At 39.0% G+C, this 26,064-nt stretch overlaps 1 protein-coding gene across 1 annotated transcript in view; it reads left to right on the forward strand.

Moving 5' to 3' along the window:
- ACER3 (alkaline ceramidase 3) overlaps nt 1-24,558 on the forward strand; it is a 59,689-nt gene extending 35,131 nt beyond the window's left edge. Inside the window, exons 5-11 of the mRNA XM_067311941.1 lie at nt 787-868; nt 2,028-2,063; nt 10,146-10,204; nt 12,967-13,068; nt 16,356-16,460; nt 17,692-17,737; nt 17,964-24,558. Of these exons, the coding sequence (XP_067168042.1) occupies nt 787-868; nt 2,028-2,063; nt 10,146-10,204; nt 12,967-13,068; nt 16,356-16,460; nt 17,692-17,737; nt 17,964-18,017 (484 nt within the window). The 3' untranslated portion in view covers nt 18,018-24,558. The remainder of the gene's footprint in view (nt 1-786; nt 869-2,027; nt 2,064-10,145; nt 10,205-12,966; nt 13,069-16,355; nt 16,461-17,691; nt 17,738-17,963) is intronic.
- Nucleotides 24,559-26,064: the final 1,506 nt, after the last annotated feature.

The following is a 26,064-nucleotide window of genomic DNA, read 5'->3' on the forward strand; positions in this document are numbered from 1 at the left end:
TATCCTTTCATGATGGTCACCATTTTCAAACGGCTATAAACTGTAATAATAAACTAGACAGATGTAGTTTCATATACAATTTCCTCTAGCCCTAATAAATTTGTTCTTAAAGTTCATTTTGAGTTTTTTTTTCACTTTTTTTACGGTGGTGATATGGTCTGCGATGTGTGTGTAATTCCATTACAACTGTGACTGAAGTGTAATGCTAGGATCTTGAAGCTAATTTTAATTAGCTATTTTGCATACCAGCAGCAATTAGCTGTTTTTACCTTCCACTTCTACCAATCCAAAACTAGCAAATTAACTGCACTGCCACTATAGCAAAGCCATAAACAACTTGTGATTTTTAACAGATCTCCAGAGTTCACTGATTTGTAAGTCAGGCCCTTTTCCACACTGACTTTTAACTCACAGATGTAATAATGGTTTTTGGCAGCTGTATTGCATTTTAAATTCATTTCTAATTTGCCAACCATTATCACCCTTTAAGCACCTTTCAAAAATGCTTCTGCTTCCCAGGCTACTTCTATCGACTGGATTATTTTTTGTATGTTGTGCATAAGCGTAGTGGTTTTTCACAATATATTTCTGAAGCATTTATTGGTAAAAGTATGAATTTTCATACTGAAATGACAAATCTTTGGAGGAGGAGCTACAATTTCTTGAAGGGCCTAAAACTCATTTGGGTCAGTGTTCTCCCAAATCGTCTGATAATATACCTTGAAAAATATGTCCTTTATGTGGTAAGTGAGGAACGTTATTGCTCTCCTTTATGTTCTGTTCCAGGTATGAATGCTTCAAGTACAAGAACACAGTCAATTATCCACTGCTTTTCTTGTTAATAACCTACAGCTTCGTAGTCAGCATAGTAAGTAACTCTCTCTAATACAGCATTTTCACCTGTGGGTTGGCAGTTTTTCCTGCCACTGGAGGAATGTTATACAGGCAACACTGAATCTCCCTCACTTCCAGCCAAGAAGGGGTAAATTATTCTTTTGGTGAGAAAACTACATTCTGGCCAGAAAAATCTGAAACCTTTCTGTAAGCAAAGATGATTTTAAAACACTTTCTATGTAAAGAAGAAGAAATGTAGTAATCCAGGTGCTAGAACGGGACTGTGTGGAAAACAGTCGCTTCTGACTTGTTATGAGACCTTGGACAAACTCTAATTACCTCTCTGGACCTCAGTTTAACTCTGAACAGAATTATTCTCATTTCTGTAGATATGGACTGCAAAAAGTGCACTGTGATATACAGTGCAATACATTGACTGGTATTTTAAAACAAAAGCCAGAGTAAGAGAGAAACCTAGCTGTTTTTAAACTCAGAAGAATTTTAACTGTGTCATGGTTAACTCTGTTCCTTTTCTCAGTGTGGTGTGCTCCCTGTCTGAATAAAATGAATTATGTACTGTCTGTCAAGCACAAATGAAATCGCTTTCATTATTTTTATTGATAACTATTTTTTAAAGGAGTATTCCAGGTCTTGTACCTTTAAAGAACTTGACTGTTCTGTGTCTCTTAATATTTATTTATTTATTTGTTTATTTAAACTCATGGCATGTTAGTAGTAGTGCTCTTCTCACTTCAAAAACAGAATTTGAATGACCTGCCTAAACAATAGGAAGAAATACCAGCTTTTTGTAAAGTGAATTGAAATGTTGAAGTATAATTTTTGAAAACAATAATAATACCAAATCAGACTTAGAGTGCATTTCCTTCATACAGTGAATTTCAAGAATGGTCTGGTAATTTCTGTGTTTTAATTGTTCTTGCATGTGGTGCAACTTTATTAAATGAGATTTTAGATAGTAATGTCTCTATTTGTGCTTCTTAACTTAAAATACTTCCACAGTTAAAATCTGTGGAAGAATCCACAGGTTTTACCAGAGGAAACTGCAAATGTTTAATCAACTCTAATGGTAAATTTATTCCAACCGAACAAATCTTCATGATATTCAGATTAATAATAATATGATAATTCTCTGTTGCAAATTACTCTTTTTTTTTTTTTTTTAATCTTTGCAGGTTTACTTAAATTTGAAAGAGCCTGTATTCCATCAGGTAAATCTTGCTCTGTTGAAGAAGCTAATCTTGTTTAAATCTTGCTTTTTTAGAGAAATGCTTTATAGTGTTTTCTAGTTGAAAGGAAAGAAAGGAGAATGGAAGGCAAACACAGTTTGCTGAGTATTGCTGCCTGTCATGTTGCCATCCTGTTACTTGGTGGTCTGAAAAACTAGAATGTGTTTAATGTGTTTTGTTTTAGTATTTGACCTAATATTTTTATTTGGTTACTAGTATAATAAGAGGTGATCATAAGTATAATGTAAGGTACCTCAATTTAAGGTAAAATGTAATATAAACTGAGGTGTTTGAGAGCAAGGGAGTAATGAATTCTCATCTGCTTTACTCCATTAGTGCCTGCTGTGAAATTGTGCCCCAACGTAACATGGCTTGGGTGACTCAGCCCCATTTTCTTTTCTCTCCTTTAATATATTAAACTTTTTTAACAGCTCCATTGCATTTTGTGTAAACTCAAGCTGAATTTAAACACAGGCATGTCTTTTAGGGTTATATAGAGGACTAGGTGTTACGGTCTTATAGGCTTAATGATGCATTTGGTACCTGTTCTTTTGCAGTAGCCTAACAGTAGTAATATGCATTCACTGCCTTTGGGGATAGGATTTGTATCACTTGCCTTTTCACAAAAGGTTAGAAATCATGCTTGCTTATCTATGCTATAAGTGGTTTTCCCTCTTTTATAACTTTATGATTAGGGATAACAGCTGAAAAATTGCCAAGTAAAAGCACGGAGCTCTTAGCAAAACAGAGCTTTAAAGCCTTAATTTCTGAAATTGGTAGTGCCATCACTTGTCAAAATGTGCCTGCTGGATCAGCAGTCATGAGAAATGATATGTGATTCCTGTTGGTGGGTTAGTAAAGGGCTGATGAATAAAATTCTCTCATAGAATCAAGAATCTTTACCTCTAGATTAAGAGAAACTTGCACGCTATTTTTAATCATGTTAATTAGATACTTTCTTTTTTTCTCCTACCTACATTTTTGGCAATATGATGTTGGCCAGGGTTAAAATGGCAATTTCTGATGCTTTTACTGAGCTGCCCTGGTTTTAACTAAATTATTTCAAAGAATTTCATTTATCAACAATGGCAGAATTCATTACTGATGGTGGACTGTTATATTTAGTAAATCAAATATCCATTCAATATACACGTGTTATAATAAATATATCACAGCTTCACTCTACCCTGATTTGGTGCTTTCACATAGGTATTGTTCTGTGTTAGAGATATTAAGGTGGTAGATACTATGACTTGTCTGAATGAAAGAAATAAGGAAACATTAAACTGTTTCCCAAAAGCTTTAATTTTTTGCATCTGGTTTCTCTTAGATTCAGAATATGAATTCCATGTTGTAATTTATCCATGAGGAATTAATGTGGAAAAGATTTAGACACATAAAAGTACTGGACTCTTTACAACAGCTCTTTCCAAATTGATTTTTATAGAGTCATACAGTTATGGACAAATTCCAAGCATTCAAGTACTGCACTCATTTTTTTTGCATAATCTTCACAAGCTATGTTGTAAATTCAGAGGAGACATTTCTCTGACTACACAGCTAAGCAAGGTTGCTTTCTTAATACTTGTCCTTTATTTTGGAATAGACCAAAAAATCTCTATATAATTTCAATAAATATCTTCCAACTGACTGGGTTGTGCAGACTTAATGTAAACTTAAACTATGATTGCATGTCTATATTTAACTCTTAGTCTCAGTCCCTACCTCTGTGGGAAAGCAGTTTTAGGACATAAAACAGCTTTTGATTCCTCTGGGAATTTGTCTGTGTTCATCTCCATTTATCAGCCTTGCAGAAAGGGGAATAACTACATGGCCAGCTTTGAACTGTTCATTGTTTTAGTGCGTTTCTGTTGCTGTCCTTTTAGGGAAAAGAATGGAAAAGGGTCCTATTATATTTAGTAGCCAGGATTCGAGTCTCATTTTTCAGTGAATTACTTCTTACTTTCCTTCCCAATTTATTCCCATAAATTGCTTAATGCCAGCAGGGCATGATGAAGGGAATTTCAGTTTGTTATTCATGGTAGAGTAACAATAGTCATCATCTCTCTCTCTCCATTCAGATATTGCAGGTCTTTAAGGGTCTCCGTGCTTTGGTTGTGGGAGGGATGGGATGCACATTTTTCGACTAGTTGGAGACTACACATTTTTAGTAAGAGAAAATACTTGCCTGCCTGACAGCCTACCTGTTTGGGGGTGGGGGACGCATTTTTTTTTTGTTTGGGGGGTTTTGTTTTTTCCACAGCTTTTATCAGTTAAAGATACCAGTGCCCCTTACAATCATATATTGTCTTGCTTATGTCTTAATCTCTGTGGCTGGAACGCTATTACTGCCTAATTTCTATAGCACTGAACAGGCCTAGGTGCCAGTTTCATACCTGTTTTATCTGTTTTATAAACCAACATCATTGTCAAAGGAAACGGCTATATCCTCTCCTCTCTTTCCTGTCTGGCACAAAAATTAACTTTGTGACGTGAATTTTGTTGAGGAACTGAACAGGTTAAAACTCTCCTCGGGATTAGTTTTAAATCAGATTAGTCGCTCATCCCTGTTTACCACGTATATATTTGTGCTTACACAAGGGAAAAGGTGGGGGAAGATTGCCTGCTGGTGTGGACTGATCCATGGACAGGTAGAGATATAAGACAGTCCTGTAAGTGAAAGAAATGACCCTGACAGTTAAAATTTTAGACTTATGTCTTACAGGTGGCCTTCTTTCTGATATAAATAGCATGGATAGCTATCACCTACAAACTTTCGTTTTCCATCCTGATTTATTTACTTACTACATACGATATGCTGGCTATACACCTGCAGTGATCAAAACCTGATTCATCTAGTTGGCCAGGTTATGTGTCTACTGAAATAGATCTAAATACCTGTTTTCTTTGCATAGTCTTCTGCTACAAGACTTCGAAGCAAATTTTGAACAAACAAATAATAAAAAGGTAAATATAAAATGAGATGAAATGTCCAGGCTAACCTGATAGCTTGTTGTTGTTGTTGTTGTTAGCTGCTTTTTCTACATTAGGAAATGTGGTTAAAAAGTTGTCTTTTGTCTAGACATGACAAAAACGTTGAATATGGTGTCCCATGAGAAACTAAGCAAGCTGGAGAAGATGAGTGTAAGAATTGCAGAGAGGGTAAGGGAGCAACTAGTGGAAAAATGACAAAAAGAGATGATGAAAAGCAGCCTCTGTCTGGACTTTCTCAGAATCTGTAGTGGGAGTGTTTTTGTTTAGTGACCTGTAGCCGGAAAAAGGGAGTCATATATTGATGGAATCTGTGATGACATGAAGTTGTGAGGCATCACTGAGGACAGCGGAGGGTGAGAAGGGTAGCTGGAATACCTTGAGGGCTGGAATAACAGAAACAGGACAGTATTTGAAATGATTCAAAATGGAACAACTTGCACTTCGGGGGCAAATACCAGCCATTCTTCTTCTAAGCCATCCACTGATCACAGACGGACGAGTGCCTGCATGTGTTCTTTTATCACAGCATAAATATGACCAGTGAATTTCCTGCATCAATGATGAAAGTAAAATGCAAGTATTGGATTTACCAGTTAAGATGACTTTGGAGAAGGGAGGAGAGAAGACAGAGAGACACAACATGGGAGAAAAAGGCATTTCATTTGGCTAAATGAAAAATGAATGAACAGGATTATCCTCCACAGATATTTTCAATATATAAATGCAGAGAAAGACTAGAATGATTTAGGGTAGTATGGAAAGTGTGTATGGGAGTACATATGGGAGCCTGAAACTGCATGAAGAATACTTTATGGCAGGGTACAACCTTTTCAAACGTATAAGACTCCTCATTTTGGGGAATCTCTGTAGACCCACTCAGTGTCTTACAGCTCTCCAGAGTCCTCCTGCTGCTAAGGCAACAGATAGTTGAAGGCTTGTGACTTAATATATTGTGCCTTTAGCAGAATATGTTTCTTACTTTCTAAATATTCAGGTTACCAGGCAATCTGTTAAAAATGACCTTTTCAGTGCATGTCTTCACCATGGAGGTCTTTATACTTTGACATTGCCCTGCTCAAGACCATGTATAAAACTAATCTGAGCAAAGTTTCACTCTCAGTTACATGGCCTGTTTGGGGATGTCTGCTGAAAAACAAGTACAGCTTTTATTCCAACTAGTAGCTTTACCTGCATAATAGCTTAGGAAATGTGGAAGGTGTTCAGACTGTCCAGGAGATCAGCTCTGCAAGTCATCAAAGGAGAGCTCAGGAGAAGCTCAGTTTACTGCTGCAGACTGTGTCCCAGAAGCTCCGGAGAGCTGCTCTGCTCTGTGCAGCAGCAGTGAGTTGTGTGTTGCTTTATCATCTGTGCATTTAAATAAGACTAAACCAGGTGCAGGTCATCTGAGTTAGCTCTGTTGTTAGCTCTCTCCTCAGTGTGTTTGGACAGTGTGTAGTACTAAACAGCCATAATTTTGCTGAATTCCTAAATGTTTCAGTGTCATGGTGAGGATTTTCCTTCCTCTTTGTCCGCTCAAATTTCTTCCCCAGAAAGCCAAGAACACGCAGAAGTCTGGGGGTTTTTTGTTGTTGTTGTAAATTGCAAGTACGATTTCCAGCCTCAAGGATTTAAGATAACTCCTTTTTGATAGATGGTTTGTATATTAATAAATAAGTGGTGACCAAGAACCCCAAATCTCTCAACACAGTTCTCAATGTCTGCACTAATGTTTGAGGCTGACAAATTGACTTTATTAACAAAAGATGGGCAGAAAGCCAGGAGCACAGGGAATAGTAGAAATCCCAGGCTCTTGAAGCTTTCTGTAGTAATGTATAGATGGAGAACCCGTTTTGTGCACTCTCCCCAGTGTGGAGTCTCAACCTTGCCTCTGACTTGCATAAGAAGTGAATTTATATGTATTACTTAACCGCTTACACTTCATCTCTGAAAGTGCTGTCAAATAGTGCCCAAATGCTTACCTTCCGTTTGGAAGCTAGAAGCATGTTCTTCCCGTTTGGCCTTCTTATCAGGTAACATACTCCGTATCAATAAGATTTGGGGGTTTTCCCCGTTGCAAAGACAGGGACTTCAAAGCTGAAATACATGCAGCTTTATTTGCATCTTAAGCAGCAGAGAGGGAACTGTCTAGCAACAACAAAAGATGATGAGGTGCTGCTGTTTCCTTTTGTTTAAACTATAGTGCCAGCGTGTTTATTTGGCTTACAGTTGGGAGGCACTTTGAGGCAGAATTGCACAAAACTAGCTTGGCTTTTCATCTGTCACTGAAATGATGCGTTAGTTAAAGCAGAAGAACAAAGGGAGCTAAAGGAATTAAGAAATTCAAGCAGACTTGAATAAGGTGGGGCTTTTGACTTATGCTTCTTTGGGTGCAAAGATAGTATCCGACGAATTTGTTGCGTGATTAAAACAGTAAATCCGCAGGTAGTAGAGGAATAAAAGTAAGCAGTGCTCCCATAGGAATGAGCTAAGTTACATCGCTCTGTTTACAGGCCTCTGGTAAGAAACGGTTGTAGCGAGACGTACAGCTACAGTCTCTGCATGTCACAGCAACACCTCCTCGATGTTGCCCTCAGTGGGAAGAGGAGGATTGGAGCACGCGGAGAAGAACAGTTTGTTGTTCCAGGCTTTCACAGGCTTTTAAACACAAATGTGTTTTACTGCTAACAACCTGTTTGTGTGGGGAGCGGAAAAGGCAAGAAATTGAAGTGTCAACTATGGGCATGTTTTTCTTCAGTCACTGTAAGGCTTTTTTTTTTTTTTTTTTTTCCTTCCTCCCTCCGACAAGACTATCTTCTTTTGCGAGCCATTAAGCAACTCGCTAGGAGATACCAAGTCAGCAGCTCTACGAAGAAAGCTTTCCTTTAGCTTTTGCTCTTCCATGCTTTTAGCAGCCGCCGCAAAAAAATAGCAGTTTTAGCCAGTGATTTACGTGAACTTTGGGCTGGCTGTAAGCCACGTTTCTCTAGATGCTCTTAACACTATTTAACTCCTTGTACAAAGAGTCAGAGAGCAAGTGAGTTACACGATAAAAGCTCAAAGATGGTCATGCCACTATGATAGAAAGCTGTCTCTTCGTGGGTAGGTTTTTCTGTGTCTGCGCAGCAGACCTTAGCAGTCAAAATTGTAGGAAAGAGGAAAGTCGTAAGGAAATGGGGTGGAACTGTCTCCTGGGTTCCTTTTTATGAGTTTCTTCCTCAGTGCCTTCCGTCTCTTGGAATAAATTACTGGATTTGATTAGGAAAACAAAATAGGCTCTTCTAAATGAGTTTCGCAGAGTAAAATGGTTGTTGACTTTTAAAGTTTAGCCTGTGTTTGTCATATAGTGAGATCTTTCCAGCTTCAGGTTGGGACTGATAAGCACTTGATACTTGGGCCATGTCTAGCAGGGCGTTTTCTGGTTTATGTGCTATGCCCCAGCAAGGGGATTGGAGGCTAGTTAACAGTTTTGTATAAAGTTCGTCCAGAACCAATTAGCCTTTCAAGCAATTTTGTTTTGTTTAGCTCTCTGGAGCAGAACATACAGTAGCAGTAGTTCAGTTACTGGAGTTATTTGATCTCACTCTGAATGCAAATAAAGGACTGCTTCTGCTGAGTGACTTTACATAGTCAATACTGGAGCTTTGTCTTACCTGTTGTGAAACCTCGGGACTGAGTTGTGTGTCATGTTCTGTATATATACATTGATAATACGATGTGTGCTACTAACCTCACCTCTAAAGTTCAAATGAACTTGGAATTTGCCTTTATGTATTTTTAAAAGGTAGTTTTTATTTCACATCGGTGCACCAATCTGTATTATGTCAAATGACTAGAAGTAGGCGTGTGCTTGCAGGATGGTAATAGCTGAATTGCCCTAGTTACAGCAGAGTAAGAAGTAGTCCTTGCCTTGAAGACGGTATAGTCTAAAAGAACGACGGAAGGGGTGAGGAAGTCGATAAAACATTTTAAGAATGCTCGTTTGTAAATATGCTACTTCTGTGAAGTTGGGTGTTTTTTAAAAACAGCAAAAGTTTCTCGTTCTATTTCATGTAAAACAAGGGAGAGTTAGATGGGAATTGACTAAAAGCAAAAATGAGAAAGGAAGCTCAATGGACGGCGAAGCGAAGGGTAGAGAGGGGCTGGTGGGCCACTGGCGAGAGTCAGAGAACAAGGCACAACTGCTTGGGACAAACTGCCTTTTTGGCAGGAAGAAGACAATATTAGGGTAAAAAGCATGAGAAAATACTCTGGTGTTGCCAGTGTCTGAAAATCCTCACTGCTGCAGTGGCTTCTGCATCACTGTGTTCAGGAATGGCTCTGGCTGTATTTCTTCTCTTTAGTCTGTATGCCTTGGGGATGGTGTTATGTGGATCCTAAGCTTCTGAATAGAGAAGGGCAGGGAGATTGAGAGATCTCAAGACAGAAAAGAAATGATGACTTTGACCTTTTATATAAGTCAAGCCATTACGTTAAATTTCATCAAGCCTACATTAAGCCAGGTTTTGATCGTGTCCTTTTTTCAGAAAATGCAGCCTTCTCACTGTATAATTAGAATCCTAACAGCCTGTAATAGTTGATTTTTTTTTTTTTTTAAATGCTTCCTGGAAAGTTTCTTCCATGGTCGTGTTCAGTGTGGGCATACTGCATAGTCTGTTCAAGTTTTGGCTTTTAGTAAAGAAAATAAATCTGAAATATCCATGAAGGAACTATAACTTTAATGCAGAAGAGATGACAGGAGTTACTTACCATTTTGACTTCAGGATGCTTACTGAGTGCCACCTAGCGTTTACTTTCTAATTCAAAGTAGTAAAACAGCAGTTTAACACAACAGTTTTCCTGTAATTGTATGAAGATCATGGATGTAATCGTATTTTTGTTTGAAACTTTTTTTGGAGGCTTTGTTGGAGAGGCATTTAAAGGGGAAATTTTCTTGAGACTAAGAAATAAAAAACAACAGAGGCTTCAGAAATTTTTACTTCTGTAGTATTCTGTGTATAAGTTCCTTATGTGTATGTGTTATGTAGTGTTCCTTGAATACCACTGCTGAATTTTGTCTGTTTTTATTTTCAGATCATGTATGGAACGCTAGTTTCCATTATAGTTCTACGATCTGTATATATAGTATTATGGTAAGTAGCCATTTAATTCTTCATTGTAAGATAGGCTAAAACTTAGCATTAGCATCTCTTTCTATGAGCTTAACTTGAGAAATTGGCATTGACAAACTTTCTGGAACTAGGTGTGTGATGCTAGCTCATGTGCTCTCTTTGGTTTGGAAGGGAATGGCTCACCTCCTTGTATTTTCTTGAAGCCAGAGGGATATCGCTAAACAAGAGAAGCTTCTCTGTGCTTATGATCAGTATTAACCGCCAGGTGTTCTGCTAGTGGCTTCAGCAGGGGCTTCAAGGGGGACAAAGTTTCTGTCTTCATAGAGCTGGAGAAAATGGGAAGGCTACTGCTGGTGCCCAAACTCTAGGGCTGATACTTGAGGAGAAGTAAGAGTAGGACTGTGGAGATGGAGCATCAATGTTTTCCTTTCCTCTCCCATAGTCCGATATCTAAAACTCAAATGGAAAGTATATTAATACAAAAGGTTTAAATGATAGTTTGCTTACTGTTTTTGACTGTGTAAAGTTAGATATACATGATGGAAATTCAAATAAAAGCTATTTATAAGCAGCAAAAGGATATTAGAAATGTTGGAAGACAGTGATAAGAAGCACCAGAGCACAGAGTTGGTGGATGAAACTGAAGAAGAAGGAATTGAATTGCTATTGGAATAAATATTTTTGTTTAGCTTTCAGGGGCCAAGTTCCTGGCCCTCTGCTGTCTCTTTCCTGTGAGCAGTTGGCATTCTCATGAATATGGGGATTGCCTCTGAAAATTATTGATTTCTCTATGCTACATCTTTAAGCTAAATGTGTTTTTCGTTAAGCTTTGTTTCAGGTTACACATATAACTGTTCAGCAACACAAGGAAGAGTTTAACAAAAGGCGTGACTTTTAAAGCAGACTCATTCAATCATCTTGCAATTGCACTTCTAGTTCATTTGATTTAACTTTTGCTAGGAAATCTTCACAGACCAAGCATAACTATTCACAGACTTTTTAAGAAAAAAAAATAAAATAAAATGGATTGTGTGTTTTCCTTCCTCTATAGTAAAAATTATCAGTTTAAAGTCACTTTTTGAACCCATGAACATGGAAATTCTAATCCTAAGTTAGAGATCTTAAATGTTACTGCCTTTATTCACTTCCAAAAGAAACTGAATTGAATCAAGTTCCAGTCACTTTAATTTTGTGTTTGCACAAGGATTTAGCACAGTTCTAGCCATTCAGTTTAAATTTATGCGTGTCTGTTTAGACAACCCTTTAGGTCTGCTATCTTTCCAGTTTTGCAAATTCCAGACACTGGTATATTATCATTAATTCTGAAGCATTTTGTTGTCTTCTGTTAATACCACCATCCTCCCTCTCAGGGTCTTGTTCGTTGTTAGGCTTGCTTCAGCAAAGACTGTCTTTGATGTTGCACCTACTTTTTCCCCCCTTTGATTGCAGTTTTTTCTGGTGTGTATTTTCTTCATTGGCCACATCACTTCATTACAGCATGGCCCTACAAAGACCAGCTTCTCCCTTCACTTGTGCTGATGCAAACAGTAGTCATAAAGTTGAGATGGGGAAGGAATAGGTACATTTTAAACTAATTCTGCTGCTAAAGAAGCAGTGCCAGCCTGACAGTGCCCTTTTGCTTCTCTGCAAGTCAACCCTACTTCCATTTTCAGATTTACTTCCGCCACATTGCTAAAATGTATTTCTGTCTCTCCATTCATAACGCTAACACTTGTCCAAGCGTGTTTTAACACATTTCTGCTTCTTTTCAATCTTATTTCCTTAATATGTAATATTAGCTTCACTTATTGCTTAGTGTAAGGCTGGAAGTCAGTCTGAGCTCAGCATAAAAACCTCGAAGGAACAGCACGTAGAATTCTTTGGAGCCAGGCTTCTACCTCCTTCTATCCTCATCGTTTGCAGTGTATTCCTACTTATTTCCCCCATGTTCTTCATCTGTTTCTTGGTTCTCTCTGCTTCTTTCCCAAGATTATGACTTGGCATATGTTGGCCTCTGTTCGCAAAGCATGTTCTCTGTTACGAAGTCATGCCAGCCTCTCGCTCCTTCACAAAACCACCCCATTTATTCCTTGAACCATTTTAGCTATAGTTACCTAATTACCAGCATGTATAACATACCATTTAATGCTCTTTCGTGTCCTGTGACATGTGTCCTTGTGTCTCTAGAATGCACATACTGAGTTGGGAATGTTACAGTGTGACTCCGCTCATCTAGTGCATGGTGCTCTGTGCATTTATTTGACTAAACAAATACTGATTTTTGCCAGTTTATATTGGCAGTATTCTTGTTGTTAACGGGTACAACGGGTATCTGATTAGTTTGCCTTATGAAAGAAGCTATACCTGTCTGTTCTGCATGTTTCTGTTGCTTGTGCTCAGAGCTCTGAAATGTGCACTGTGTATAACATGTTGGGGAAAAAACAGCTTAGGAATGCGTTTTAAGCTGAAATCTAAACTGTGTACTCATATCGCTTAAAAATAACTTAAACTATATTTCCTGGAAGCCTCTTGAGACTGGAATTGGGCTTTTCTTTGGATGTGTCTTGTTAGTGAAAAAAAGGAGCAAATGCCACAAACTTCTGTTAGGAAGTTAACGATTCTGTGACGCAGCATGAATGCACAAAGTGAGGGTGGGTTTGTTAATGATGCACTTAAGTCAATCTTTATTTTTTAATCAAGCAGTTTATTTGTATGTAGTAGTATTATGTATGCTACAAGCTGCATCTTGAACTAAATTTTACATTATTTGTCTCTCTCTCTAGGGTATACCCATGGCTTAGAGGTCTGGGCTATACATCTTTAACTGTATTCTTAATGGGATTTTTTCTCTGGAATGTGGACAACATTTTCTGTGATAAGTTGAGGTGAGCACTTTCAGTTTGTCCAGCTAGCTCTCAATAATCTTTCAGCACGCAGCTTTGCTTTTTCTGTGGAGGATGTTCAGATCCATCTCGTGGTGTGTATGGTACATTGCTACAAAACATTCACAAGGGCTTTATCCAGTTTGCTCATGACTAGATTCAGTGCCCAGCAGTTTTGTTTTGGGTTTGTTGGGGTTTTTTTGGTTGCCTGATGATATAACTATTTGCAGTGTGAAATACTCTAATTTCCATTACACTTGAAAATTTCTTTCAGGAAATAAAAGGTAACTTAAGGGCCAAGTAAAAACAAGCTTTCTCCAGTTAAGCTGGTTCAACAAAGTTGATTTTTGATAATCTTTCTCTCTCATTTTAATAACATTCTCAAGCACTGAAGTGCTCAAACAGCGCTTACTGCCTGAGAAGAGTTTTTATATCACCCCTACTATGAAACCATAGGTAGCTTCTAACCTGTATGCCCTTAGACTGCTTTCCCACCCTTGGCTCAGGATATGCACTCGGCCGCAGTCTGTGTGTTGGAACGGCACCCGAGTGTGTCCCCCCTGCAACACCTGCAGCACCAGTTTGCCCTCTGATGGAAATCAAGCATAGACAGGGAAGTTGTCGTTTGCTCCAACAGGGCTCTACAGGCTAGACAGCTAGGGTACAAAGTGCAAGGCAAATCACAGAGCTTTAGAGAGCTGTAATCCCTAGATACTTGGTGCTTAGCCACTGATAGAGAAGGGGTGTTCTGCCATAGCTTTGTTATTTCTGCTTATTTCTGAATCAGAACTCAATTTTCTTATCCGTGAACAGAGAGTTTTTTATAGCTGATATTTCTCTTTAACTTCAATTTAAATTGAGTCAAGGATCTGTGGCATACTGAAATCTGCTATTCACGCTTGATTTCATCCGAATGAGTTTTTTTATCCTGCTTTTCTTTGGTTTCTGCTTTTGTCATTTCCCAGGAAAACATTAAAAGCAGCAGTTTTGCAGGTTAAAGAAATATCTAATGCAATATACTTGTCACCAATAAACAGCAGCTGTTTGAATGTCTCAGAATGAGCAGCAACTCCATGCGCCAATTCATTGTGCTTGGCTGTCATTATTAGCCTGAAGTCTTCTGGCTTAGCACTTGTGAAGGAGGCCAGGAAAGACTTCATTTCTGTTTTAGTCTATTGCCAAATGGGGTAAAAAGGCCTCTAGACAAGGCTTGTAGGAAGCCACCATCTAGTTGTATGACTAGACATCACACCCATGCCTGTAAGAACACCGGTCTAACAGGTTATTCTCTGAATGTGTGTTCCCCCGGAATTGGACAGCTGCCTCATGGCACCTCTTTTGCTTAGTTGTGATGGTTTTGTTCCACCACAAGCTGGAAGAGATGGAAAGATTGATGCCAGTATCAAGAAAGTCCCATCTGAATCTGATCTGCCTGTTCTCCTTCAACATACACTGTTACGCTCTTCAATCTGTGGCATACAGAATTGTCCTAGTAGGTTGGTGTGGGCTCAGATCAGATTGTGCTGTAGGGAAGGAGTCTAGTGTTTCCCATCTGTCCCTTTTGGCTCTGTAGGCCTTACACTATGTTAGGCCAATTGATCGTAACAGAGTTTTCTTGAAACTTTCAAAAATGAATATCATACACAGTGCTTCCACCCTAAAAACACTTGATATAGCTGGCATAAAGTTATTTGCCAACACAAGTGGGTGGGTTTGCAGTGACTTTGCAAATTCTGGAATCAGGGCCGATTTTTGCAGCTGCGTCAGATCAGTGGTGAGATCATAACCCCCAATTCATAGAGCCTGCTGAGCTGCTGGAGGTCCATGGGGCTTTGAAAGTTGTTCCTGGACTCAGAGATTACACCAGCTGCTGAAGCACTTTTTTCCATCCTCATTTTGTAAAGGAAAAACATGTCAGTATATTTCTTATTATACTTGTTTAGTTATGGTGCTGGGAAAAAAAACAATTAAGCTTGTTTACTAGCTTTAATCAGATGTGTGCAGAGCCTTTGAATTTCTCAAAGTGGTATTATACTGGAACCTTTGGAGAAAATATATTCCAGTTCCTTGTAGTTTTTTATTCTCTAAAGATCTAACTTGTGAATCATCCACCCACCTGCTCTTTTTGTTTTTAATGTTCAAATTTGTATTTTGATTCTGTTTTTGTTTTTCCATATTCCGTGAAGTCTGGAGCTGATAAAAAAAACAATACTTCTGTAGCACTCAGCTTCCCTGGACGGATTCATGAGCTTTTGAAACTTGAACTTTGAGTTTTCTTGCCATCAAAAGGCCGTGAGGCTGTGCCAGGAGTGACAGTTCGGGTGTTCCACTATGTCATTCCCAGCTGACTGAATCGTGACTCTGTGTTCATCTTTGTGACTGGGCGGCTCTGGAAACTCAGTAGCAGCTCGGGGATTAGCGTTTAGTCAGGGGCACTTGATATTAAAACATCAAGCACTCAATAAGTATTACGGTAGCTGCAGGTTTTTCTTCCTACAAATCTGCAGTCCTTGTTATTTTCCCTTCTTCTTTTGTTTTGATTGAATGTGAAATATATGTCAAAAAAGAAGACAGTCAGATGTGAACGTTTGCTCCACCATCAACTAAAATAGGCATCATTATCAGCAGAACTCTGTAGTGAGCAGGAGAAACCATGGCAATTCAGTTCCTTCCCTTTCTTTCTCCATCTCTGTCCTTTAGCCTCTTCTTGAGCAGCTCATGCCCCATAACAGTTCAAAGATTAAGCATGTTGGCAGAGCATTTCTGACTCTCCACCTTCTGCTTCCTCACTCTACACCCACTTTGTCCCTCTTCAGTGTGCAACAGAGAAAGGCAAGCTAAGTTTCCATCGAGCTGGAGAATAGGTGGCATGATTGCCAAACATGAAGCAGTGATGCCTTATGGTTCCCATTTCCCCTCTCAGACCTTATCCTCAGCTTTTCTTCCTATGGACAGTAGTTCATAGGATTTGGGGGAGAGAGAATAGTAAAACTCATTTAGGACTGTGGGATGCCATAAATATATTCCCTGAATTTTAAGTCCAGAGGTAACTGATCACTCATTGTATGGAGGAGTGGGTGCTTTGTTTCTTTAAATATGTGAACAAGCCAGTTTGCTAGTAATCTTTCCAGACTGGCAGTAGAACTGCTGTTGCTGACCTGCTGAAAGCCTGTCTACGTGAAGCACAGGCCTGGGATAAGGAATCAGTAATATGTGATCTGGCAAGTAAGCACTGCTATTGGAGATTGCTTAGCTTTGAAAAACATGTCGTGTGGCATTTCTTTTTGCAGGGCACTACGAGAGAAGATGCCTCCTGTTGTGGGAGCTGTGACACAGTTTCACGCTTGGTGGCATATACTTACAGGCCTGGGCTCTTACCTTCATATCCTTCTGAGGTAGGAAACGTTTTCTAAACTGGATGATCATAAAACAGCCTTAGGAGTTTTCCCAGGGTCATATTTACTTCAGATTGTTGTATCAGCCAGAAGAACGGGAAAATAACTTATTAAACTAGAGGAGGTGGGGATATCTTTCTTTCTAAAAATTATTTTTAGAGAGTTTTTAGACTAGCTATATGTTCTTCAAAATGTAATCATAAGTCTTTAAATAGACATGGACAATGCAATTCATAAGTGGGAACCCTGTAGTAATTACATTGAAAATGTATTTGACAGTATGTTATTCAAAATATATGCTATTAACACCTTTCTGTTCTTGTGCAGCGATGCTCAAACACTTACAAATGTTTAATTTTAGAAGTATTAACTAATCTTTTTGATATGAACTGTCATTCCTGAAAACTCGCAGGCATTGTACTATAGAGCAGGAAAGTGACAGTTGAAGTGGTTGAAACCAAGGTGGTGTTCCCAGAAGCACAGGATACTAGTTTTAGAAGAAGACTTGGACAGGAGCCTAAACTAGCAAGTTTGCAGCAGCAGTTTTTGGCTCTGTTTTTGCTCTATACCACCATCTACTGGAATGAGAACTGAAAGTGGAATTTAATATGAAAACTGAAGAATTTCTGTATTTTGTTCATTATGTAATGAAAGCTCTTTTACCACTTAACCAGAACTATAAAATAATGTCTGTTTAAGAGATGTTTTCTGAGTAGCTGAGAAAACTTGATCACGTATCAACTTTCCTACATCAAATAAACATAAGATTCTAAATTGACTAGTAAAAGGAAAATGAAAGGAAAATAAGTACAGTTCCAGCAGCTGCTCTGGTAGTGGGTGTTTTGGGTTTTGTTTTGTTTTCTTTTTTCCTGGTATCTGATTGCTCAGAGAGCAATTCTGCTTCATTTTGTGGTACACTGATGTACTTTCATCCTTCCAAAGTGGCAGAGTCTAGTCCCTATTTAGTCTTTCCCCTAATGGAGAGAAATTAACTTATCTGGGTTTCTTTCTTCCTCCCCACATAGGGGCAGGGTAAATTCATTTGCTAATCATAGTCTAGCACTAAGGGATTTGCTGTAGGCTAACATGTCCTAGGCAGAACGGGTATCCCTGCAATGACAGAGGCAATTCTTTTCTAGTTGGAAAATGAAACTGGGATTAGTACATCATTATTATTTTATATGCTTTATTATATATTGAATTTTAAGCACACTTTTCCTCTCTCCCTCAGTTTATACACAAGGACACTTTTTCTGAAACACAGGCCAAAGGTGAAGGTAAGCAACCAGTATTTTGTGTCCATTGATGCTCTGTGGCATTCAGACGTTTTGTGTTTGCACATGCATTGAGGATCAATGGTTGTCCTTGTTAGGGTTCTGTCTTTGATTTCTACATTGATCACAAGAAATACGGTTGAAGTCATGTTAATGTTATTTGATTTCTGTTCCAAGAGGTTTAACATTCCAAGAAATCTTTCCCCTCTCCCTATTTTTCTTTTAACAGTTTGTTTTTGGAATATGGCCTGTTCTTCTTGTGGAGCCGCCCAAGAAGCTTTGACTGAGATCTAGACAGTTGCATTCAACCACCTAGCCTGGCTGAATAAAGAGATTCAACAGTTACTACAGCTGAAGTGTCAAAATTATGGATCAGTTCAAGTACCATTGCTATAAAAGGACTTCTCTGCATTACTTGGCCTCCCAGCCAGACCAGAGTGAAGAATCGACACATTAGGGAAATAACGTTTAGTATGGTTTTATTCTAAGTTGTTAAAAAAAAAAAAAAAAATTAAGACACAATATTTTTATGTATATATTGTATAGCTGATGATACTGAGCTAATATTTCGTGCTGGTCACAGAAAACTAACCATTTTTGAAGTGGATTGCATACATTTTTCATTCAGTTGTTGTTCTTTCTGTGGTTTAAGCTAATATTAGTAACTGAATGATAAAAACAGGCCATTGATGGCCAAGCTAAGCATCTGTGTGACCTATAGTGAACTGAATGCTTAACCTGAACTACTTTAATCTTGCACTTTTATACAATTAATGAAGTATGTAATGATTTAGGGCTTTATTCTATCTTGCTTCTCCACAGCCTCATTTGCAATTTATATTTTAAGGAAAAATGTTGGGCTACATAGTGCCATTTATTTTATTTTGCACCAGGTTTCCATTATCTCTTTAGTCCAACTGAGGTAAATCGTGGAGGATGTTCCAGGGTGTGATCAGGAGAAGACACTTAAGATGGTGAAACCTTTGTAAGGGTTCTTGTTTGGTGTGTGGAACATGAACTCCTCATTTTTGACCAGTAGTGATCTATTAGGAGACTGCAGGGTCCTTTGGGTGACTGTATAACCACAACACTTTTGTTTCTTATAATTATTACTTACATGCCTCCCATTTTCTCTCCCCATATCCCATTCCTACTACAGATTCACAATCGCCTTAGAAATATGCTAGCACAGCTTCGAATTCATGTCTTTCCCTTATTTTTCAAGTCTTAAAAAAAATATTGGTCTGACTTCCAGAAGCAGCATCTTATTAGGAAATATTGAACAAAGAGTAAAAAATGACTTACATTGAGAATACCCCAAAATATAATTGGCAACATTTAGATTTTTCTTAATATTTCCATGATGCGGTTACTCTGTGGAAAGTTTGAGATTACTCCTCATGACCATCTCTTCTAAAAACAACCTTTGGGTCTTCACTGGGGACAAACCCTCTGGTTTCTGCATGTTTTTTTTTTTCTACCCAGCCGATCAAAATTAATAAGTCAGCATAAAGAAAACATTGAACTAACACAGTTTTTCAAAATATACCTCATATCAGAGTCTGTGGTTTTGACTCTCCGGACCTTGGGGTGACTAATGGAGCCTGTCTCTGGGCCTCCTACCTGCCGTGCTATGCAATTTTCATCACCTTTTGATGCTCTGAGGGGTTTAACCTTCTTGATGTAAAGGGAAGCGCAAGGGAAATGCTTGGGCTATACTGGAAATTCCATTCTCTATTAATTTAAAATCCAGCAGTAGCAAGGCACAGTAATCTAGCTATAAAGCTGTTTCCCACATCCCAAAGCCCTGGCTAGTGTAAGCTTCCTTGCTTTGACTGCTGAAAAAGTCAGACTGAAATCTGTGTTGTAGAATCAGTGTTAACTGAAATTCTCTCTTCTCTTTAATGTGTTTGTTTCCTGCTTGGAGCTTAACTGCATCCTCTGTGTACATCGATAGCACCCCTACTGATGTGAATCTCCATACAAAATCATGGCTCTTGGTCATGGTGACTGACCCTGGACTCTTGGGATTGAATAGACCCAAACACAGGGCTAGAAAAAGGTGCTTAATTTTCAGTGATTCGGTGAGGTTTAAGCACATGCTGAGATCAGCGCATTTCAACCTGTAATCCAAAAACCACTGTAAGGGTCTCTGAATGATAAGTTTAAAAGAAATCTACTGTCAGTAGGCTTCAGTTCCATAGACAAGATCTGCATTTGTGCTGGACAATTTGAGGGACCTTCAGACTGAAAGATGTTGAAACAACTGGCACAGAGGCAGGAAAATGCTGTCTTGGATCAGGTGCCTTTAATTACCCAGAAGGAGTATTTTTGGTAAAAGAGATTTGAGAACTGTTTTAAAAATGTAGCTTAAAAAAAAGTGCCTGCCTGTTCACCTCCAGGCTCTCCCAAGCATGCTGTTGCTTCTGCACAGTGTTTGATTTTTTTTTCTTTTCTTATTTAGTGTGTTTACATGCTTTCCTAAACTATGGAAAAGAGTCCCATAATAGGAGTGGTGCAGCAACTAGAAATATCAACAGTCACTAATGACATCTGCTTAGCATGGTATTATTTTTTTGAAAAAAATGAACAAAGCCTGTATTCCAGTGGCCTTCATTTTGTTACTGGAGTCTTTGGGGGATCTGTTTGACTTGCCTGTAATTGCAGTAACCATGGTGTGCTAAGCCACTTTCTTAGTGACAAGGCATCCCTACAACAGTGTATTTTAAAGAAATTTGTTGATTGTCCTACACACTTGCAACAAGGAGGTGTATGTTTCTTTTCAGATCCTGTTGAATTAACTTGTTGGGGGAGGGGGAGGTTGTTTTGTGTTTTTGGGTTTTTTTGAGAAAGTTGGAAAAGCTCTTGCATTAATATTGTGTTGCTGTTAGCTTTTCATTCAGAAATCATTTCTCACTTATGTTTTTATCTTAACATTATGCAAGTTGGCTTCTTCCTTCACTTTAAATGACCGAAACATGCACACCTCTACCACCCTTCCAGTAGTGTTTTTTTTTTTTTTCAAGTTATGTTAGTTCCTGAAGAATGTAATTTACATGTGTATCTTTCTGAGCATAAATAATCTAATTATGGGTCTTGGGTTTTCTGCCTTATTGATCTTCTAAGTGATATTGAAAGTGTGGCAAGCCAGTTGTAACTTCATGTCACTGAATTTCAGACTACCTTTTCTAGTGCCTGGAAAGACGTAAATCCTTTCCCCTGTATTTTGTTGGATGTCTGTTACATTGTTCTTTATTTATATCACTTGTATGAGGTGCTGTTTTTTCTAAGATCCTTGGAGCAGCATATCCCAAACTTGTCATGTACTACATCTTTCAAGTGGGTCATCTTTGATCCTGTCTTTTGAGTGGGATTCAGACAACAGCTACTTAAAAGGAAGTAGCAGGTGTCTTATAACATGAATCCTATAGCATGTGTTGAACAGACTTAATCACAGTAATGAACTCTTCTGTTCTTTAACATATGTGAAGAACCAGGAAATCTGTCACCATGTGACCATCAACTTGGCACAGATCAGCAGCAAGTAGTTCTGCAGACCAAGATCTGAAAAATTCTTCCTTGGAAATAATATAAAAATCTCACAAGGACTCTCCCAGTGCAGATCAACACCGTACCTTACTCCAGGAATCAGGATTTTCTGGTTAGAGCTCAAGACATGCATTATCAACTGAAGATGAGACATGATAAACAAATCTGCCATCAGGAGGAATCTCATCTGTGTTTCGAAGGCAGTGTTAGAAGTTGGCTAGCAGTATTAGTCATCTCCAGACCTCATTTTAATGCTCTTTCTTTTAGCACAAGGGAGATGCGCTACCAGCAAGTGTTAAGAAGACTACCCTAGAGTTAGAATTGGAATATGCAGTCTGTCACTTGCCAATCTACCTCTGTCATGTGTTGTACAATACCTGTGCCCTTAATCACATCCGCCTGTAAAGGGCAGACCTTAGAGCAGCCTAACTTAGCACATTCAACCCCTGAGGTTTGCAACAGTATTGAATTGATCTGTGGCTGATTCTGCTTGCTTTCTGTAAATGTATTGCCTTGTTCAGTGTCTCTCCGACTTTTAGGTTGCGCTTGGTCCATTTTCATCTGCACGCAGAATTCTGACTGCTGCACAAAGAGACGTGAGCAGGAGGATTTTAATTCAGGACAGTTGAAGTCTTTTTGGTATTATATTGTTAAGTTAGATTTAACGCTAAGATACAAACACTGTACAGTTTTTTTGACATGTGACATGGGAAGAGATAGGATGGAAAATACTGTTCTATAATTAATTTTAGTTCTCTTTTGAGCTGATATTGTGCTGTGTTCATTCCCAGGTCTGTCTTGTTTGGCTAAAAGGAAATTGTATGATTTGAAATGCAGTTTATTCTTTTGGCTTTGGTGCATATGCTTCCAACACCTGGTTTCTAACAGTTAAAAGAGTTTTTCAGCTAACTCTCCCACGTGAAACTCTTAGCAACAGAAAATCCTCGCAGTATCACTAATGTTTCTCACAGTTAGTGCCACCTTGTTTAGTTTGCATTGAACAGTTTTGGTAGTACAGCTTTTAAATCTGTTTCTCTCCATGGATGTATTCATGGCATTTGATGGCAGGTGATGAAGTGATTCAGTAAAACACTACTTATTGGAAGGCAAGCTGTAATGAAGCTGCATTGCTCTTGTCTTCAGTGGACCTGTGAATCCAGAAACACGTCTTCATTTTGATGGCCTGTGTGCCCCATCATTTTAATTAACATATTCAGGTGAAACGGTTGGTTTACTTTAGAAAAACCCTGTCTCCCTGTCTGCACTTTACAGTAGGCAGTGGGAGGCTTTAAATGCAAAGTTCTGTTTAACTGTGGGACTTCATTATGAACAAGGATAAACGGTGGAATCTTTATTACCCATGAGAAGCGAAAGCCAGAAGGAGATTAAGAAATTTTACATGGAAAGAGAATAACAAGAGATTAAGCACAGAATCCCATAGAATTACGTCAGCCATCCCCCTGATAACTGCACTTTAGATACTTGTGTAACAAGCTTGAATGTTCTGCTGTTTATACGTTTAACTTTTAATGCCGATTCTGCACTCCTTACCATAGAGGTCACGTAGACAATATATCACATTCGGTTCATTATAGATTATTCAGCTGTTGTTTTATGTGGGTGGAACATGACATGGATTGTTGGATACATGAAAGAAAATGTTTATTACACATCTGGAGTGTTCTCTGCTAGCTTTGTTTGAGAGTCCCTAATGTAACTACAGAGAATATACAGTATAACTATTAAGACTGGTTTGGGTTTTGTTTGTTCAGTGTCTTCAGTGTCCCAACTGTCTACTGCTGCCAAGTGCCTGATCTCTCTGTCACAACTCTTTCCCAAGAGTGGAGGCTATGTTTTCTCTTGGGACCCACAGGCAAGGTCCTTGGCAGTTGCTGGTTTGTTTTTTTTGTTAAAAGTTCTCCTACTGCAAGAGTCGTGGCTCTCCACTTAACTACGTTTCTGGAAAGCAGCTATCCAGTTCATGGCTGTCTCTGCTCAGCTCAGACCATGTGCGTGACTTCGCTCCATCCCAGATGGTGTTGCATCCTTTCAGATTTTGAAAGCTGGATGGGGGATTTAGCCTCACAGCTGTCATTTATTTTAGTGGGTATAGCTCAGCGAGCGGCAGTGCGAGGGCCCAGCAGTCAGCCAAGCACTTCATGCAGAGCCCCATTCGCTTACAGGAGCTCCCGGTCAGATGCTCCAGACAGTTTGTACGTATAATTTTGGGGGCAGGGTTGATGCCTGAATCTCTTGCTTTGCTTCAGCACTCTCCATTTTTCACATTTTGAAGGTGTTCAGATTTGTTTTGTTTGAACATGTAATTGCAGATTTAAGACAGGCCAAGTTCAGAATCCAGCTAACGCAAGACCTAAACCAGTGCCTGCAAATTTTTTTTGCATGTATCTCATACAAGTTGAATACACTCATCTGTCTGATGTTGAGAGTGGAGAGTTGAGATTTTACAAATGCAAAGTTAAAGACCTTTGGGGTTATCTGCCCTTCATCACCAAAACATTCAAGCATAGTTGTAAGCACCATCTCAACTTCATCCTTCTTTCCCCAAAGCCCTGGAACATGTTATGCTCCTCCAAAGCAAATGTTGACTAGAGACAGGCTTTCACACATGCACATAGCAAATCATGTACCAAACTGTTTCCTAAGTTAAAGCCTTGATCAGTGGCTGCAAAAGAATTTAGGCTGTATGTAGTATTGCTCCCTGGATTTGGGAAGAGAGAGTCTCAAGGAGTATAAACACTAGTTACTCCTTAGATTGAACAGAAACAGATTTTCTCTTGATCTTCCGAATTAGTGTTGGCTGTTTGTTGACTGTTGAACTCAGCTTAATGCACTGATGATGCCTTGTTTACTGTTTTAGCAAATAGCATCTGTCCAGCTGTAACGGACATGAAATACCCTGCTCGTTACGTGACCAAACTTTCTTACATTGACACTATTAGTTTTAATGTAATATTTTTTTTTCTGAAATTCAGTATATTGTTGCAGATAGATAAATACACTGTGACAGATAAACAGCAGTTGACTTGTAAAACACAGCTGCATTAAGCAATGTTTATTGAAAATTTTGATATACTGATTATTTGTGCCAGACCAACTGGTAACTAACATAAGGCTTGTACGTATCAGCGTATCTTGTTTTGCAAAGCACAGGAGCTTTGAGATATTTAATGTATTTGATTTGTTACTCATGCTGCAGTCAAGCACTAATTTGTGTCTTTATAGTTCAAATTATTAAAGAATTTTGTTTTAAATACTTTTTTTTTTCCCCCAGGCATTTCTTGGCTTTTGTGTTGCACTGAGCTGGTCGGTTTGTCTGAACGCTATTCAATAGCTGGATGCCTCGATTAGTGGGCACGCAAGTAGAACAGCGGGATTTGCCTGTACATTTACCAGAGAAATCCCAGACAGTAAGCTGAGAAGGATTTACCCAGAGGTGGCTACACTGTACCCATCTTATTTTTTTTTTATAGTTACAGTACTTAGTTTTTTAAAGCTGTTTTTATGACCTACAGTGGTTGTCACTTTTCCGTTTGCTCTGGCAATTTGTTTAATGCTGTATTATCCTTAATGTTTGTTTTTTGTTGGCTTTTTTGTCATGATGTCTAGCCTTTTTTCTATAATTTAAGCCCATTACTTCCCCGCAGCTCCAGTAGGACAAGAACAAATTATTTTCTTTTACTTTCCATCTCCCTCTGTCTCTCGTTTGAAAAATACTATTTGCCTGTGGCACTCTGGACTAAGTAACTCCAGTTTGTTCAGCCTTACCATGTAGGTCACGTTGCCTCCATCTAATAACAGGCTCCTCACTGCCTGGTCTGTGCTGCAGCCGGTTTGAAACGTTGCCTGGAGCTGGACACTGACTTCCAGTGGTTCTGAGCGGGATCCCCCAAAACCATGCTCTCTTTCTGCACATCCAGTGAAAGTGTTTGCCTTTTTCCGAAAGCCACAGTATTGTTGGCTTGTGCCAATATGTGGTCAAAGCGTTACAATTCCCAGATCGTTTTTGGCAGAACTGCTGCCTGCCAATCACTGCCCCCCCCCCCCCCGGTATTGGTACCATTAAATATCCCTGCCCCAAAACACAACTTTGCATTTGTCCCTGTGTTCTGAGTTGAGTTTTTCCAGTTCTCCCATTTATTAACGTGGCTTTAGAGTGCGACTGAAGTATCCCTCTGTTATTCTTCAGTTCAGGGTTTTTGTGTGAGCTAAACCTGCAAGCCTCTCCATTTCCTTCACTGGAAGCTTCCATGAAAGCACTGAATGATACTGGATCAAGCAAAGACCCTGCAAAAGCTCATTTGATCCATTCTTCCATTTTGACTGTGTCCCTTTTCATCAAGAGCATGCTTCCGTAGCTTGTCTAAGAGCAGCAGGGAGAAGTACCAAAAGCCTTGCTAAAGCCAGGATATGATGTATGACGATCTCTGCTTTTGCCCTGTTCACAAGGCCTCTCACCTGTCGTGAAAGAGATTAGATATGCTCAGCGTGCTCTATTGCTGATGAATCTGCTGGCTGCGGGTTTTTTCCCCCCTTAGGAAATTCCTCGATGCTCAGTGGTTGATTTTTTTTTTATTATTATTTTTTTCCCCCCTCTTCTGGAAATTAAAGTAAAAATGACTAGTTAGTAATCCCTTGGCTCCTCTTTCCCCACACACACACATCCCCACACCCTTTAAGGATGGACAGGGTTTGTCCATATCTAGTTTTCTGGCAACCTCTCTTGTCTCCTGATCCTAGATCCTACAGTGTGTCATCCTGGC

The sequence above is a fragment of the Apteryx mantelli genome, chromosome 1 (assembly GCF_036417845.1).
Source record: "Apteryx mantelli isolate bAptMan1 chromosome 1, bAptMan1.hap1, whole genome shotgun sequence".
In the NCBI taxonomy this organism is placed as follows: domain Eukaryota; kingdom Metazoa; phylum Chordata; class Aves; order Apterygiformes; family Apterygidae; genus Apteryx; species Apteryx mantelli.